This window comes from Tachypleus tridentatus, chromosome 7 (genome assembly GCF_004210375.1).
Source record: "Tachypleus tridentatus isolate NWPU-2018 chromosome 7, ASM421037v1, whole genome shotgun sequence".
In the NCBI taxonomy this organism is placed as follows: domain Eukaryota; kingdom Metazoa; phylum Arthropoda; class Merostomata; order Xiphosura; family Limulidae; genus Tachypleus; species Tachypleus tridentatus.
In genome coordinates, this window is record NC_134831.1 from 7,664,235 (window position 1) to 7,683,229 (window position 18,995).

Genomic DNA, 18,995 nt, shown 5'->3' on the forward strand with positions numbered 1-18,995 from the left:
AGTGTATGAACTAGGAAAGGCGTTCTTTCTGTGAGTATTATGAACCAGATGATGTCTTGTAGTGTATGAACTAGGAAAGGCGTTATTTCTGTGAGTATCATGAACCAGATGTTGTCTTGTAATGTATAAACTTGGAAAAGGAAACAATGAATTATATATAATTAAAAAGAGTAAAACACTAGAATAATTACACCCTACATAATTTAATATAAATGACTATCTTGTCCAAACTTCAACTCGTACACTGAAGATGGTGATTTGAGACCACCCTGTCACGTACTGTCACATTACGGGTGGTTTCTGTTTTATTAAAATATTTATTGTGTACCTTGTAGTGTTGTTCTGTATGTGTCTAAATAAATTGTATTTAACGAATTTGTTGCTTTTGTAAGTACTAAAAGCTAAATGTCGTCTTGCAGTTTTTGATTTGTAACGTTTTTGATTTGTGTTTGGATTTATTTTTGGTTATCGGAAAATATTGATCTAGTTGTACCTACATATAAAATGACTTAGTCAACCAGTCAATAGAACATACATTTAACTACTGTTATTTCCTCTTTGGACCGGTCAACAGTGAGAGCAAATACTTATAATGGTAAAATCCGACGTTCGATTCCCAGTAGTGGACAGAACGCAAGTAGCTGATTAAGCAGCTTGACAGCATGAAACAAACAAATATTTCAGTGGTTTTTGGAGTGTCACTTGTGTTCTTTATCGTAGTATTAAAACCTGTCAAAACACTTATTAATTGTTATCGTTTTTGAAACACAAAACGTGTTAAAAATTAACAGGAGGTTTACCTGAGCGATAGATTATTTGTCCTGCATCAAATTCTAAAACTCCAATAGCAATACAAGAACGAACAACTGAAGGCACGTGACAAGTTATAGACATTTAGCAGTAATACAAGACCAACCAATTGGTAGGTCACGTGTCAAATTCTAAATATCTAACAACAATACCAGGTCAACCAACTTGTAGGTCACGTGTCGAGTTTTAGATGTCTAACAACAAGACCAACCAACTTGTAGGTCACGTGTCAAATTCTTGAAATTAGTAATGATAGTACCAGCACTAGCCGATATGCAGGTCACTTTATATAATTCTAAAGATCTAATCGGAAGCGTCAACCACCATACATCTTTGAGAACAATAAGTAAGACCATAAACAGTTAGTCCTAACTTACAACCTAACAATTAAGATATATCTTATTTTAATTAAATATATTTCTACATCTACAGAAAATGACACAACAGTTAATAAACGGTGAAGTATCACCCACAGACAAGAAGAGAGCGTTGGATTATGAATATGATGTTCAAGTTCCACTAACACCAAAAGGTTTGATTTGTAAACTTTTTTCCATTCTTCAAGATTCTGTTGTCCAAAGTGATTAACCAGTTTTGAATACAATAAAACGTACGCCTTTTTCTATACACCATTGAATATTTCGAGTCGATTTTGTTTCAGCCACCAACTGAGATCTGAATCTTTCTTAACAGGGTTGTGAACTCAATTTGGAGTTCAGTAATTTAATTTAAATATCACAAAAAAAAACTTGTGTATCTTAAAGTTAATTCAAATATGGCGTATGTCAGTAATGCTTACCCCTCGATTCTGTACATTTAGGGTTATTTATTTAAAGACAGCTTCTACTGTTATAAAAACTAGGAATAGTTACTGAAATATACTCAATTATTAAATTGTTACTGAAAAATATTGGACTATTAGATTGTCATATAATGACTGAAATATATTAGATCATTGGAGTGTCAAGTGATTACTGAAATATATAAGATTATTCGATTGTCATATAATGATTGAAATATATCGGATTATCGGATCATCATATAATGATTGAAATAGCCTCTTGTGCAATGGTAAGTCTACGGACTTATAACACTAAAATCAGCGGTTCGATTTCCCTCGGTGGGCTCAGCTGATAGCCCGATGTAGCTTTGGTATAAGAAAAAATGCACACACACATGATTGAAATATATACGATTATTGGATTATCATATAATGACTGAAATATATTAAGTTATTGGATTGTAATTTAATGACTGAAATATATTAAGTTATTGGATTGTAATTTAATGACTGAAATATATTAGGTTACTGGATTGTAATTTAATGACTGAAATATATATCATTATTGGATTATCATTTTTTCTTTTGAATAAATATTTATTAGTTTCTCTGTTGCCGTACATGTGCTCAGAATAACCTATCTTATATCTATAGATAACCTCTTCGATGGGACAATCCCATTAGACGAAGCCCTAAGCAAAGCTGTCATAATGGACGAGAGAGAGAGGGTAGGCACAGTTCTCAGGAAACAGAACTAAAAGTTTCAGTTGTGTTTTACTTATAGCGTTACACGATTGTCTGCAACACGAATACAGAATCTGATGGTTTTCTCCTCTTTTATTGTTTGTGTATTTTGTTTGTAAGATAAGTAAAACTCCACAACGCCAAGATAAAACAGAACATGTTTGTGTGTATGAAGAGGGGATTTTATCATATTTTCATCACTTTGAAACTGAATTTTAAAAAATCGATTCTCGTGTTTAGGTCTTTTAATTTTGTATTAATCTCTGAGTAAACATTACATTTTGTTAACCTAATTCGATTAATCAGCAAAATATGTTGATTGACCCTAAAAATAGCATTAGAAATTCTACTGGACTTCACTAATTTTTAAACACAACTTTTTAAACACACTTATGGGTCTGCACTGTTTGTGGATCTATGAGATTTGAAGAATCACTAAAATAGAAGACGAATTACACAAAATATCTCGTGATTATTGAAATTAATCATGCTAGCTTCAACGTGTTTTTTTTTTTCTTTTATCAGTTTTATACAAGATGTATGATGGAATATTTGGACCCTACCGATAAACAGATATCAAAGAGTTCACTGCTAATATAAACGCATTTATTATTTTCTCAGAGCAATTATTTAAAAAAAATACCTTCTAGATAAACACATAAATGGTTGTTATTAATACGTATTGGAACTATAACGCACCATTCTAAATTTGGCACTAATGATTTCTAAACTGTAACCTTATTACGTAAAGGTCAGATTAAGAAATGGTCAGCATTAGTATTAACCTCTCTAACGTGCAACACTTACAACTGAAGGTAATTCTCTCTAAACGCAAACTCAAACTAACGTGGCAAGGGTTTAGTTTAGAGAGAAAGAAATCAGAAGAACTCTCTCTCCAACTGGGGTGTTCAGGAACGTTGTGGTTTCTCTTCGTCCCTTCACGTGAGAAATTATTAAAATTTCCATGGGTTTTTCCTTCATTTTAATTTTGACATTTTTAGGGTGGAGTGGGGTAGTTGAGAGTGATAAGAAAGACGGGAGAACTGGACGAGGGCAGCATAAGTGAAGTGAGCCAGACCTAGGACGGAGTACAATGGCGGCTGGCGAGTTGATTTAAAATTAACTATGACTTGATAAAATATAACTGAATAAAAGAATCAACGACTTTTTTCAGGATCATGTAAGAATGTGACTGGGACCTACAGATCCAATGCCAGAGATTTTACTGTGGGGGAAAACGGGAGTACCCCGAGGAAACCCACTTTCACGGCCTAAGCTCCGAAAAATCTACCCAGACCGTGACCAGAAGTAGCTGGGAAGAAACACAGGAATCTTACTATACTGGGCGTGTCGTTTATATATATATATATATGGCTGAAATAAAATTACTATATGGCGCCATCTATTGAATGCTACCGCGAACAATAATTCAAACTTTTAGGTATTCAAGATTCAGGAAACTATAAAAATGACTGTAGTATGTGCAACAACTATTTTTTAATAACAGAACATAATTTTAAATCAGATTTTCTCTACTCAACAAGAACACGACTTTCACTACAGTACGTGAGAAGTTGATTATATCTTTATTTGATGTGATTTATATCTATAGTACTAAAATATTGAGTTCTTAAAGAGAATGTTATTTTTTCAATAATTTGTTTGTTTGTTTTGGAATTTCGCACAAAGCTACTCGAGGGCTATCTGTGCTAGCCGTCCCTAATTTAGCAGTGTAAGACTAGAGGGAAGGCAGCTAGTCATCACCACCCACCGCCAACTCTTGGGCTACTCTTTTACCAACGAATAGTGGGATTGACCGTCACATTATACACCCCACGGCTGGGAGGGCGAGCATGTTTAGCGACGCGGGCGCGAACCCGCGACCCTCGGATTACGAGTCGCACGCCTTACGCGCTTGGCCATGCCAGGCCCTTTTCAATAAAAGATAACATTTTTCATATAAAAACACAACAACTTATATAAATACAATCTAAACACTTTTCTGTGTAGTAAGTTCACAGAATTTTTTTTTCTAGAAAATGTTTACCTTTTTCTAAATTGTTTTCAAGAAGATAGCAGCACTACTATACAGTATACTACAAACAGTCGCCACTAGGTGGCGATTCTGTTACTCAAAGATATAGTAAGTCTCAGTACAGAACTCGTTTTAGCAATGTTGAAGAAATTTTCTTTGAATTCTAAAATGTAATATTTGTTACAGGCCGAAGGTCAGATTAAACAGATGGTGAGCCTCACTATTGAACTCGTTTTAGCAATGCTGAAGAACATTATTGTTGGAGAAAAACCTTTAGAATTCATAGCTCCAAGTGGTCTGGGTCTCACCATTTCAATGTAAGCCTTGTTTGTTCTCATGTAGTATTGGTAAAGTATTGTAAGGGAAAAGTATAGAGTTTATTTAGGAAGACGTATAAACATAATTTATAATGAAGAAAGATCACCACGGGTTTGTTTTTTGTTTTGAATTTTCACGTAAATCTACACTAGGGCTATTTACGTTATCCGTCCCTAATTTAGCAGAGTAAGACTAGAGGAAATGCAGCTAGTCATCACCACCCACCGCCAACTCTTGGGCTACTCTTTTACCAACAAATAGTGGGATTAACTGTGACATTATAACGTCCCCACAGCTGGAAGAGCGAGCATGTTTGGTGTGACGGGGATTCGAACCTGCGACCCTCGGATAGGAAATAAACGAAACCTGCTTTCATGAGTAATTGTAAGTCTAAGGTTGAAACTTCGATATACCGCTGAAAGTTTTTCGCTTTAAAATGTTGGATATTATACCTGTGAGAGTGATTTCCGTTATTCTATTGAAAATAAGCGTGTAGGCGGCAGGTGCTACGTAATGGTTATCCTAATTCTGTTTAGCATTTATTAACTTATTGCCTATTAAGCTTAAACCTTGGGGTATATAACTTAACCATTCAACCAAAATTCTCATATTAAAGATATCAAATAACAGATGAATTGAATTAAACAATAGACATGAATATTTCACATCAGTGGTTCAGTTTCAGTTATATACTACGAAACTTGCTCTTCCGACGTTGTATATTTTAACTTGTTGATAGGTTTAAAGGTGGGACTCTATCGAACAAAAGTATCCAGCATGGCGACGCTATTTACGTATTTCCTGATGTCTGTGACATCTTGGGTGACTTGGGATGTTCTGGGAACGAAACACTTGGTGTGTTGGTGAGTAAATAATAATTTAAATAAACTGTGTATATGTTCGGTACAAGTTTCTTTCCTATGGTGGAGTATGTTTTGTACAAGGTCCTCTACTATGGTGAAGTGTTTTCCTTTTTGTTTAGTAACATTATTTTTTCAATGCTGTTTCAAGTAATGTTTAATTATTAAGTGGTCTAATCCTACTAAATGTGATAACGTTAACAATCTGTGTGCTGTAAAAAAGAAAACTGTGAAGTGAATACTTTACTGAATGTACCAATCTACAAGTTATTCAGGCTCGTGACTGAATTTAAAAACGACTTGGTAACAGAGCCATAACTAAGGTCTATTTCCTTCAAAATTTTTAATTGTGACGTTTATTTATTATTAAACATCTGAGACATAAGTGTAGGGTTTTAGTTAACACTTGAGAAAGTATTCTCTTATGTGTTACTGGGGAAAATTTGTAAATATTACATTCAGAGAAAGAAAGAAAGTGATTGTAAAAACAATTAAACTTACGATTAAAACAATTAAATTTTATAATAAACGATCAGAACGATACAAAACTTATTGATAAATTATTTTTTTCTCTGACGAATTTCAAACTGGAGAAATACAAAACATAAAGATTCATCAACAGATATAATTTAATTCACAAAGGGTTTTCTCTCAAATGTTTACAAATAATCTACAATAAAGTTTTGGCTAAATCTTATCTGGATTATGAAATGTATGTCCTTAGGCAGTTTCCTGGCCATCAATCTTGGAGTCCTTTGGAAACAGCGTAGATCTTTTGTCCAAGGACACTCAAACTCTACAGCTCATGATGTTGGACGAAAACCTGGACATCATGAACATAAAGAATACGACAGCCATGTTCAGTATCATCGTTCCCAGGAAATCAGAAGGTAGTGGAGAAAAGGTAAGAAATGATGTAATTTAATAATACAAACAAAACAAAGTGTGATACTGCTAGATACATCTTATAACCAGAATGATGCTCAGATATATCTTTTAACCAGTTTCATTCTGTCAGATAGATTTCCTAACCAGTGTGATACTGTCAGATATATCTTCTAAGTAGTTTGACACTGTTAAATACACCCTCTAACCTTTTACTAGAAACATCTCTTGACAAAGACTTATACATTTTAGAAACTTGTAACAGCAAATTGTAAAGTAACTGTGGATATAAAAAAACACTGTTTACAAGCAATTAGTATATTAAATTAATTCAACTAGTTATGTGGATCTTATAACCAAGGGTTACATACAGATGTGTATTAACTTACAGTATAAATAAAACAATGATTTACACTAATTACAACGTCTTTAATACATTTACCAAATGAATAATTTTAAATACATTTAAACTCGCTGGTTCAACATTACTGTTAAAACTGTTTTCAGTATATGCCCAGAATCATTAAATCTCCCATGATTTATTGCACTGGTTCTTTCTTTAGGCTCTTCCAGATCTGGAGTTTTTTGCACCAAAGATCAAATGGAACGAGCAGATGATGTACCACCAGCTGATAGTGGACAAGGCGGACTCGGCTGTGAACATAGAGATTCGCCCCTCGAATCCTGAGGCCGAGTTGCTTCTATTTCTAAAACATCGTGAGAAACCTATGTACGATTCCTACGATCTGCTGATGTCTCTGAACGCCATGTCAAGAAAGAACGGTATTATTTTCACTGTGATAAATTAGTTAACATTTATAATGTGTAACAAACACCGATGTTACTTAATGAGCTGATTCTAGGTTGATCGTGCTTGCTTATATCAGGCAAATTCTAGTTCAAACACGAAACCCTATAGTCTATTATCTACCGTAAAAATTCGAGCAGTAAGTTGATAGTTGAAGGTCACTAAACCTTTTGGCTCATATAGTAACTAAAGCCTTTAGTTTAATTTAATAATTTAAGTCTCCAGTTTCGTAAATGAATTGAAGTTTATTGGTGATAAATGGTATGTGTTCAAACATTGCTGGTAGTGAAAACTTAAAGTTGTTGATGGATTCCAACATATGGACTCTAGTTCATATGTTTTATGTATTATGATCTGACTTAGAGTCACAATTATTTAAGTGAAGTATTATGGTCTGACTTAGAGTCACAATTATTTATTATGGTCTAACTTAGAATCACAATTATGTATTGGGGTCTGACTTAAAGTCACAATTATTTATTATGATCTAACTTAGAATCACAATTATTTATTATGGTCTGACTTAGAGTCACGATTATTTATTACAGTCTGACTTAGAGTCACAATTATTTATTATGGTCTAACTTAGAGTCATGATTATTTATTAGGGTCTGACTTAGAATCACGATTATTTTAGTCAAGTATTGTGGTCTGACTTAGAATCACAATTATTTATTATGGTCTGACTTAGAATCACAATTATTTATTACGGTCTGACTTAGAGTCACAATTATTTATTATGGTCTGACTTAGAATCACGATTATTTTAGTGAAGTATTATGTAAATATTAAATAAGTAGTCTTCCGACCAGCCACCTGAAGGACTCTGGCTTGAGACCAATGTGTCATCAGCAGTAGATAAAACATTGTGACGGGGAAATATTATTATTATACACAATTTTCTTGATGTTCCTTAAGGGACAAGATGAAATGTAATACTTAGAAATGCAGTTGTTCTAATATCTAGTGACAAATGTAATTAATTAATAACGGAACATTCATTTTTGTTCTAGATACACTCGAGTTGTTTTTTGCCAAATGATATGATAAATAACCGGACTGGGTTCTTCTACCTGGGGTTAGTCGAGGTGAACCAAAGCCTTCCTTTGGACTTTGACATTGACGGCCCAGTAAATGCCACCGCTGGTGATGTAGCAGCCGTCAATCTGACGTCACACAACGTGATAAGGGAATTTTCAACCAATTATTCTTTGCGGATTTACACTTCAGGGTGTTACTTTTACGACTACGAACTGAAGATATGGTCTGGCAGCGGTTGTTATGTAAGTATGCTCCTGTCTTTCCTCGTGGATGTATCGTAATCGTGATGGTGTCTACTGTGTATCGGTGGACAATAAACAGAGTCAACATCGGAAGTTTGAGAGTTGTAATGAGTGTATGTCTTGTGTATCGGTGGATATTAAACAGAGTCAACATAGAAGTTTGAGAGTTGTAATGTAGTGTAAGTCTTAAAGAAATATAGAAACCGAAACGTCGTCTCCGTTTCAGTCTGTTGCAGTATGATAACTCCGTTTCTTTCTGTTGCTGTACGATAAAGATATCAAATCCATCTCCTACTGTCTGTCTTTAAGAAACTTGTTGCTTTCAAACAAAATTGGTGTTAGTTCACTTTGTTAATTAGGACTGTTAATCAATCAAACGCTAAACATAGAAACAAACAAACGTTTTCCCAGCCTGTGAGGTTTTCCTCTATAATGTTATTTGATAAAAACGTAAAGACATGACCGTTTATTAATAGCTCTCCCCCACCCTGCAGTAACACAGTGGTGAGTCTGCGGACTTCTAACACTAGAAAATGGGTTTCGATACTTATAGTGGGCGCACCACAAATAGCCCATTATTTAATTTTGTGTTTAATTACAAACAAACAAAAGTTTATTAATACAATATATTATCTATGATAATCGTGTATATTTTAGTAATTATTTAAATATAAAAATATCTCTCTACCTAACGTAGCCGTTCACCTAATACACCAATTCTCATCTAAGCATAAAACCGGTACATAAAAACTATAATGAGTCGATTAGGTCACCTAGTGGCCTGATTTCAAATTAATTCACTCTACTAAACTGCCTTCTTTTAACCATTTAATTCTTTTTCGATTCTGATCAGAAACTCCGAAGTAATTTCAATATTACCTCAACTTTACCTTATTTGGCCTCACTAACCTTAAAAATTACCTCAAAGCTGAAATGCATGGGCGGGATTTGGGGTCAAATTATGAGGGGGAGAAAAGTCTAACTAAATTATTGTGAATGTCGTATCTGTGCTGTATCTCATGGGGGCAAATCCTCCCCCTGGCTCTCCACCTTACTTCTGCTTCTGGTCAAACGCCAACATAGCATTAACCCTCATATTACTTCTCCAGCCTATGAAGGATTAACCTATAGCAGATCTCTGCCACTACAGCCTTTTTTAACCTCATTGTCTTGACTTATTAATTATTATTCCTCATCTTGTAGAGGGTTAACTTATGGCAGTTGTCTGCCTCTACAACCTATTTTAACCTCATTGTCTTGACTTATTAACTATTATTCCTCATCCTGTGGAGTGTTAACCTATGGCAGTTGTCTGCCACTACAACCTATTTAACCTCACTGTAAAGTCAATTATGATAATTATTAACCTCTTTGGTTAACAAAAACTTATTAACTGTATTAACGGATAGAAAACGAAATCGCTGCTTCAAAAAGTCAATAAATTGTAAACGTAAAGAATTCGAGGATTAAAAGCAGGTCAAAGAAGTGACTCCTAACGGTGAAAACATCAATTATAAACTAAAATCAGCGTCTCACTCCACATTATAGTATTACTGAACAATATGACCTATCACTGTGTTTAATTTATCAGGCTAAATACGGATTGTTGCTGAAGATAGTGTTAACGATGTGACCTATCACTGTTTAATTTATCAGGTTAAATACGGATTGTTGCTGAAGATAGTGTTAACGATGTGACTTATCACTGTGTTTAATTTATCAGGCTAAATACGGATTGTTGCTGAAGTTAGCGTTAACGATATGACCTATCACTGTGTTTAATTTATCAGGTTAAATACGGATTGTTGCTAAAGATAGTGTTAACGATGTGACCTATCACTGTGTTTAATTTATCAGGTTAAATACGGATTGTTGCTGAAGTTAGCGTTAACGATATGACCTATCACTGTGTTTAATTTATCAGGTTAAATACGGATTGTTGCTGAAGACAGTGTTAACGATGTGACTTATCACTGTGTTTAATTTATCAGGTTAAATACGGATTGTTGCTGAAGTTAGCGTTAACGATATGACCTATCACTGTGTTTAATTTATCAGGCTAAATACGGATTGTTGCTGAAGATAGTGTTAACGATGTGACTTATCACTGTGTTTAATTTATCAGGTTAAATACGGATTGTTGCTGAAGATAGTGTTAACGATGTGACTTATCACTGTGTTTAATTTATCAGGCTAAATACGGATTGTTGCTGAAGTTAGCGTTAACGATATGACCTATCACTGTGTTTAATTTATCAGGTTAAATACGGATTGTTGCTAAAGATAGTGTTAACAATATGACCTATCACTGTGTTTAATTTATCAGGTTAAATACGGATTGTTGCTGAAGTTAGCGTTAACGATATGACCTATCACTGTGTTTAATTTATCAGGTAAAATACGGATTGTTGCTGAAGATAGTGTTAACGATGTGACTTATCACTGTGTTTAATTTATCAGGTTAAATACGGATTGTAGCTAAAGATAGTGTTAACAATATGACCTATCACTGTGTTTAATTTATCAGGTTAAATACGGATTGTAGCTAAAGATAGTGTTAACAATATGACCTATCACTGTGTTTAATTTATCAGGTTAAATAGGGATTGTTGCTGAAGTTAGCGTTAACGATATGACCTATCACTGTGTTTAATTTATCAGGTTAAATACGGATTTTTGCTGAAGATAGTGTTAACGATGTGACTTATCACTGTGTTTAATTTATCAGGTTAAATACGGTTGAATTATTAAAATGTTTTAGGGAAACTTCATCTAATTTTCTAGATCTTTCTTCACAGGTACATAGTGCTGATAGTACACTAACACACTGCAAGTGTAACCATCTCACGTCATTCGGAAGCGGGTTTTTTGTTACACCGAACACTATCGACTTCAGTTACGTCTTCGCTAATGCCGGATTCGCCGATAACGTAACCATTTATATGACTATTATCGTGACCCTTCTAATTTACGTTCTTTTGATGATATGGGCAAGAGTGAAAGATAGAAAGGACGTGGAGAAGGTACAATGTACATTGTATATCGTAGCCATAATGATAAAATAAACACAATGTTTGGTAGTTTTAATTTGAAAAAGTCTCTAACTTCAATGGATTGTGTTATTTATTTATTAACAATTTCCCATTTCTATGAGTGCACTGTTAAAATATTTCGTTCCGAATTTTTGTTTGTTTGTTTATCTAAAATGATGTTGTTGTGTTTTTTAATTAAGCACGAAGCTACACAATGGGCTATCTGTGAACTGCCCACCACGGGTATCGAAACTCGGTTTTTAGCGTTGTAAGTCCGCAGACATGCTGCTGAGCCACTGGGGAGCCACCTAAAATGAAGCAACACTTCCGGTGGTTCAGCGGTAAATACGAGGGCTTGCCACGCTAAAAATGTGGGCAAAGTAGAGATAGCCACTTGTTAGCTTTGCGCTTAATAACAAACTACCAAGCTATCTTCTTTTTATAAATTACACTTACACTAACTGTATTTTACTGGGTACTCATGCGCTAACGGTCTTTTATCAAGTTCCCATGCGCATTTACAAAAAAAAAAACCGATACAGTGCAGCATGTGATTCTTATAGGTTGAGATAAAGTTTATAAAAACATTTATTTTATTTTATTATATTTACACTATGCACCACTAGAGGGTTGACAATGTTATCTGATTTTGTATTACAGCTCGGAGCGACCCCTTTACCTGACAATAATCCACTAGATAAATATATTTATGAAATTGTGGTGTTCACAGGAGATAAGGATGGAGCAGCGACAGACTCGCACGTATGTATATGTATATGTATGTGTTTATATCGTTATTGTTATAGGGTACAAGGATTATACACACACACTTTTAGTTTTCTTTCAAAAGAAGTAACAACTATGTTGTAGAAACGAATTGACGTGAATCTGTGGAAACAAATGTATCTGACACACCTAACCAGACCTAACGAGTATGTGTGGAAACAGGTGTATGTAACATACCGAAACAGACTCACGAGTATATGTGAAAACTGTTGTATGTAACATACCGAAACAGACTCACGAGTATATGTGAAAACAGTTGTATGTAACATACCCAAACAGACTCACGAGTATGTCTGGAAACAGGTGAATGTAACATACCCAACCAGACTCATGAGTATGTCTGGAAACAGGTGAAAGTAACATACTCAACCAGACTCACGAGTATGTCTGGAAACAGGTGAAAGTAACATACTCAACCAGACTCACGAGTGTGTCTGGAAACAGGTGTGTGTAACATACCCAAACAAACTCAAAAATATATGTGGAAATAGGTTATGTTATGTTTTTAACAGGGAAAAATCACTGGTTACTCGTAAATAATGAATGTTATCGACAGCAGTATATGTTTATAACAGGTGCAGTTCATACTGTCTGGAGAGGACGACGAGACAGAGGTTAGGACTTTTGGTGATAACAACCGTAAGATCTTCAGAAGAGGAGGATTGGACACTTTTATTATGACTTTACCAAGGTAAACAAGGGACATCATTTTATCGAGACAAAACGCGCTTGTATCTTATTGCTGTTTCAATGTCCAAGATGCAGGAAACAATTCCATTATTTTTAGTAGTAATTTGACAATTTTACCTTGAATGATACTCAATGACGGTCTGGAGCCAGGATACCAAGTGATATTAAATACAGGACATCCTGGAAGGTATCAGGGAAGGGTTGGGTTCCGTTCAGTCAAAAATATCGTACACGATTCATGGAGCGAACTACGTAGACAATTGTTCATTCTATGAATGTTCGGCCCATGGGAGTTTCTCCTAAAATCATCTATCAATTCTGTAACAACAGATAAAACAGAAATCAATAGACCTTATCAGACGTTCTTATTATACTCATCACTTTACACCAGTCCTTATTATACTCATCACTTTACACCAGTCCTTATTATACTCATCACTTTACACCAGTCCTTATTGTACTTACTACTTTTCACCAGGCCTTATTACACTCATCGCTTTTCACCAGTTCCTATTATGTTTATCACTTTTTCCCAGTCTTTACTATACTCATCACTTTACACTAGTCCTTATTATACTCATCACTTTTTCCCAGTCTTTACTATACTCATCACTTTTCACTGATCCATATTATACTCATCACTTTACACTAGTCCTTATTATACTCATCACTTTACACTAGTCCTTATTATACTCATCACTTTACACTAGTCCTTATTATACTCATCACTTTTTCCCAGTCTTTACTATACTCATCACTTTACACTAGTCCTTATTATACTCATCACTTTTTCCCAGTCTTTACTATACTCATCACTTTTCACTGATCCATATTATACTCATCACTTTACACTAGTCCTTATTATAATCTCTGCTTATTACATCATTCAGAACCTTCCTTCCTTCCTGTTGGTAACCTGGTCCACTGACTTGTGCAATAGACTCCTACTGTTGGAAAGTGTTTGTTGAAACATTTTTGCTAGATACAGTTAGAGATTGGTATGAATTTCCCTGGACTGAAACCCCGAGTATTCTAGTAATTACTTGTTTGCAGCTATATTTCCCCCTTGTAGAATCTACGCCCCCTATTGGCGATATACTCGCCTGTCTTGGAATATCCTAAACTGGTTATGACGTTTACTCACCAACACCTTTTTTTTTTCAAAAAATCAACTTCTTTGACTTTTTTGTCGTCTGTTAAACTGGCTAAACTTTGTTTTTCCCAGTAATTTATAGAGCTGCAGGAATCCCGTGACACATTTTATCTGTTTATGTCGCATCCTCAGCTCAGGTCAAGTCCAACTCTGAAAGAGGACAAACATCTTAGTAAAGTGGTCATTACCAAGGACTGAACTTTCACAGAGAATGTCGGACGCTATTTTCCAAGAATTAAATTATTACTTCTTGAAGACGTTAGGTGGAAAAATCTAATACAATTATCGTATTTTAATATTTATATTATAACCGCTAATGTTTAATATTTATATTATAACCATTAATGTTTAATATTTATATTATAGCCATTAATGTTTAATATTTATATTTTAGCCACTAATGTTTGATATTTATATTATAGCCACTAATGTTTAATATTTACATTATAACCACTAATGTTCAATATTTATATTATAACCACTAATGTTTAATATTTATATTATAACCACTAATGTTTAATATTTATATTATAACCATTAATGTTTAATATTTATATTATAACCACTAATGTTTTCACACCAGCTAATTATTTAATTTCTGTTCCTGTTAAAGTGTTATTTTAAATGTTTTTCTAGTACCTACGAACGGCCTACAAACCATACTAATATATAATCTATCTTTTAGACCACTAGGACGATTGAACTATATGCGTATATGGCACGACAACTCTGGCAAAGGTAAATTTCGGTCATGGTTCCTTAGCTTCATTGTGATTCGAGACGCTCAGACCAATCAGAAATACGAGTTCATAGCGAACAAATGGTTTGCGGTTGAGAAGGATGACGGCGGGGTGAGTACAAGTAAATAGTTTAAGGCCGTGTCAAATTAATTAACATTTTCCCAGGCACGTATGGGTATACATATTTGTTCTTTTCATTTAGTCACGAGGACATTACTGAGTACAATAAATACTGATCCGCGTGAAACGAAAGGTTAAATCTCACAATAAACGTTTTTTCTCGTTGAGAGTGGCTGATAGTCGTCCCGTATTTATAGTACCGGACTGTGTGGCTATGGTTCGCGTCCCGTTACCAACAAAAACAAATAGTGCTACGCATTTTCAAACCAAGGTTGCACTTTAAAGATTACGTTCACAACTCACTACCTGATCTAACAAAAGTAGTGTTAGAGTTGGCTGTAGATGGTGCGCCATAAGAGTGACTTTCACACTTCACTATTTGGTCTAACAAAAGTAATCCGGAACTGGTTGCGAATAGTGTCGGCTCTCTGTTTTCCCCTTAGTCGACCACTTCAAACCTAGAAACGATAGACACAGATATTCCTCGTGTAGCTTTACGCAAAATTTAACGATATATAACTGCTCAAAGTACGTAGATGTGTACTGGGCAAGCGCATACCAAACTAAACTGTATGTGTATCCGTTTTGTTATAGCAAATCCACATCCGGCTATATACTGTATCCAACGAGCAGAAACGAACCCCTATTTTTAGCGTTATAAATTCGAAGACTTATCACTGTGCCACCAGGGGGACAATAACGTGGAACATAAGCAAATAAAAAAAACTTAGGGTCGTTATTGAATTTATTAAAACAAATACATTTCATCTGATGGACGAATAGATATAATCTTTAGTTTTTGATTAAAGTGTCCATACTCTGTTTTCCTTAGTTTACGTAAATATCTTTCCTTTTTGTACCTCATTCATGAATATTGAAATGTAAAAGTTAGTCAGTTTTGTTGTTGAAGTTAACGAAAGAAGAAAATTTTATGGTGGTAATGTAAGCTTTCATTAAAGTCAGATACAAAATAGAACATATTTTTTTTTATCTGTTTCTTTCTTTTTCTGTAAAACAATGTCACACAATGCCCATCTCGGGAATCAAAACTCGATTTTTAGCGTTATAATCCCACTAAAGTAACTAAGCTGTGTTTATGTTTTAAAAATATTGTTTTATAGCTCACTATAAGAATGGATGTGAATTTAAATTTAGAATAAACTAAAACTTTTCCTGTTTTCATTCGTTTCAGTGAGTAGATAAAAATTAGAACTTGTTGATAAGGGTTTGGTATGGCCAAGTGGTTAAGGCTCTTGACACGCAACCTGAGGGTCTCCCTTTCAGCTATGAAGATGTTATAGTGTTACGATCAATCCCACTCTTTGTTTGTATGTGTGTTTTTCTGATAGCAAAGCCACATCGGTCTATCTGCTGAGTCCTCCGTTGTAAATCCATAAATTTACCGCTGTAACCAGCGCGGGACATTCTTTCTTTGTAAAGAGAAGTTCAACAGTTGACGATAGATGGCGCTGACTCGCTGCTTTCCTTGTGGTCTGCTATGATACTTTAAAATTAGGGACGGTTAGCGCAGATAATTGTCGATTTATCAAAGCGATTTTAACAGCCAGAAATTTGAATCAACCGATAAGGTTATCTTAAAGAACGAATTAACCAGAAACTCAACCGACTGATAATGTTCTCCCGACTTTTAATAATACAAAATGGCATCCAATTTTGACAGTCAGAAACTGGACTATTTAAATACAGCTATTAAACATGATTTTGGAATTAAATAATATCTGACTCAAAGATTGAGAATTTTTATTATGTTAATTTTTTAATAGTTAGGTTTTAAAATATTTGTGTTGATCTGTTAACAGTTTTGTTTTCTATGTTTCTGGTTTCTTCTTTACTATACCTTGTCTTCTGTGTTTATTTGTTAATAAATCAAATGTTTTTCTTTTAATATGTAGAGTTTCTCATGTTACTTTATGGTTATATATATAGTTTTCATGTTAATTTCTGGTGGTATATTTATAATAAAGATCGACAGACTTCTACCTGTGGCTGGCAAAGGAGAAGCTACCGAATTCTCTCATCTTTTCAGTGTCACCTCAAGAAAAAATCTGTCAGACGGACACCTCTGGTTCTCCATATTTATGCGCCCACCAAAAAGCCGCTTCACTCGTTGTCAGCGTGTATCCTGCTGCATTGCAGTACTTTACCTGTCGATGTTAGTCAATGCAATGTGGTATGGCCGGACATCTTCAAAACCATCAGCCTCAGCTGTCAATGTGGGACCTCTATCTCTTAGTCCAGAACAAGTGAGTTTCTCCTCCATCTTAACTATTTAATAGTTAAAATAGAATTTCTTATTTATACATTATTGCTTTTTTTCTTTCTAATGTTCAAACAAAGAAGATGTTAAAGTCCGTGTTGTTCAAGTCTATAACATTTAGATTCTCCGTCAGTTACAACACAGAAAAAAACGTTGAGTTTCGTGCTTTATAATATTCGCTTCCATCTTTCTTCTCGACTCGTAATCTAAGGATCGAGGGTTCGAATCGCCGTTGCACCAAACATGCTTGCCCTTTCAGTCGTGGGGGCGTTATAATGTTACGGTCAATCCGACTGTTCGTTGGAGTAGCCCGAGAGTTGGCGATAGGTGGTGATGACTAACTGCCTTCCCTCTAGTCTTACACTGCAAAATTAGAGCTGGCTAGCGCAGGTAGCCCTCGTGTATTATGGCGCGAAATAAAAAAAAACACACAACAAAAACAAACAAACTGTCTTCATTCGTACTTCCAAGATTTTCCTTTGTGTCACTACGTCATTCTCTTTACGTACGCGAAAGCAGTCTTATCTTAAAAATGTATGTTTTGTGTTAGTTTCGAAAGCAGTCTTATCTTGAAAATGTATGTTTCGTGTTAGTTTCTTGGCTTCCGAAATTTCTCGTCGTTTTCAAACATTAGTAAGAATCGCTAACTCAGAATGACTTAACTAAAACAAAACAACAAAAAACATTTATTTAAATTCACAAGTTTCTTCGACAGTTTGTTTGGATAATTTATTAATTATTGTAATAATTTAATTTTTGATTCTTTCGATCTATTTATTGAAAGTTTTTGACTCGATACAAGTACAGCCTAATAAAAACCATCATCTTCACAGATTGGAGTTGGAGTAATGGCGAACTTAATAGTCTTTCCTCCAACATTTCTGATAATCACACTCTTCAGGAAGTCCAAATTACGGAAGCTTCGTCCGTCTCGCATTACGGAAGCCTTAAAAAAACAAGGTAACTACGTCTTTTCAGAAAGATAAAATTTGTATTTATGGTAAAATATGTGAAACTTTCAAATTACGAGTCTCATTTTTACAATAATCAAAGAAACTAGAACGTAGTCTTTCTATACGACGTTGTTCTTACATAGAGAGAAACGGAAACAGCTGTAAACACCTTCAATAAACATTTCAGAATTACACTTGCTTCATCTTCAGGACAAACGTAATTATCTTTAGAACGAAAACAAACAGAAGTAAAGTAATGTTACGTGATTAATAAAGTATCAGGTCGCCCCTCAAGTAATGTCCGACTTAAGGTTCAGAAAAAGAGAAAGGATTTCAAACGCTTTTAATGTTATTTAATCAATAATGTATGTTCCATTATTATTAATTACTTCCTCCTAACGATTCACAAGCTTCTGAATGTCACTTCTATACAATTATTGGAGTTTGGAGCAAAAGAATGTAGAGAGTGTAGTTTTGACATCTTCATGTGTTCCAAGCTCTTTCCATCAAGATAGTTCTGCAAACTCCAGAATAGATGATAATCAGATGGATCAAGGTCTGGAGAATAAGGAGAATGTGGAAGTTTTTCCCAGTCTAGCTCTTCAATCTTTACAGATGTGATCCTTGCTGTATGGGGCCGTGCATTATCCTGGTGTAACACAACACCTTTACGATTGATCAAAGCAGGTCTCTTTTCTTTCAGTGCAACGTTCAAGCGC

At 34.7% G+C, this 18,995-nt stretch overlaps 1 protein-coding gene across 1 annotated transcript in view; it reads left to right on the forward strand.

The window, feature by feature from the left end:
- LOC143254923 (polycystin-1-like) overlaps positions 1-18,995 on the forward strand; it is a 106,266-nt gene that overhangs the window by 76,285 nt on the left and 10,986 nt on the right. The window contains exons 23-35 of the mRNA XM_076509834.1: positions 1,243-1,342; positions 2,246-2,319; positions 4,557-4,687; positions 5,428-5,551; positions 6,273-6,452; positions 6,997-7,221; positions 8,261-8,524; positions 11,323-11,547; positions 12,217-12,318; positions 12,918-13,033; positions 14,871-15,036; positions 17,031-17,309; positions 18,157-18,283. Coding sequence (XP_076365949.1) covers positions 1,243-1,342; positions 2,246-2,319; positions 4,557-4,687; positions 5,428-5,551; positions 6,273-6,452; positions 6,997-7,221; positions 8,261-8,524; positions 11,323-11,547; positions 12,217-12,318; positions 12,918-13,033; positions 14,871-15,036; positions 17,031-17,309; positions 18,157-18,283 — 2,113 coding nt within the window. The remainder of the gene's footprint in view (positions 1-1,242; positions 1,343-2,245; positions 2,320-4,556; positions 4,688-5,427; positions 5,552-6,272; positions 6,453-6,996; positions 7,222-8,260; positions 8,525-11,322; positions 11,548-12,216; positions 12,319-12,917; positions 13,034-14,870; positions 15,037-17,030; positions 17,310-18,156; positions 18,284-18,995) is intronic.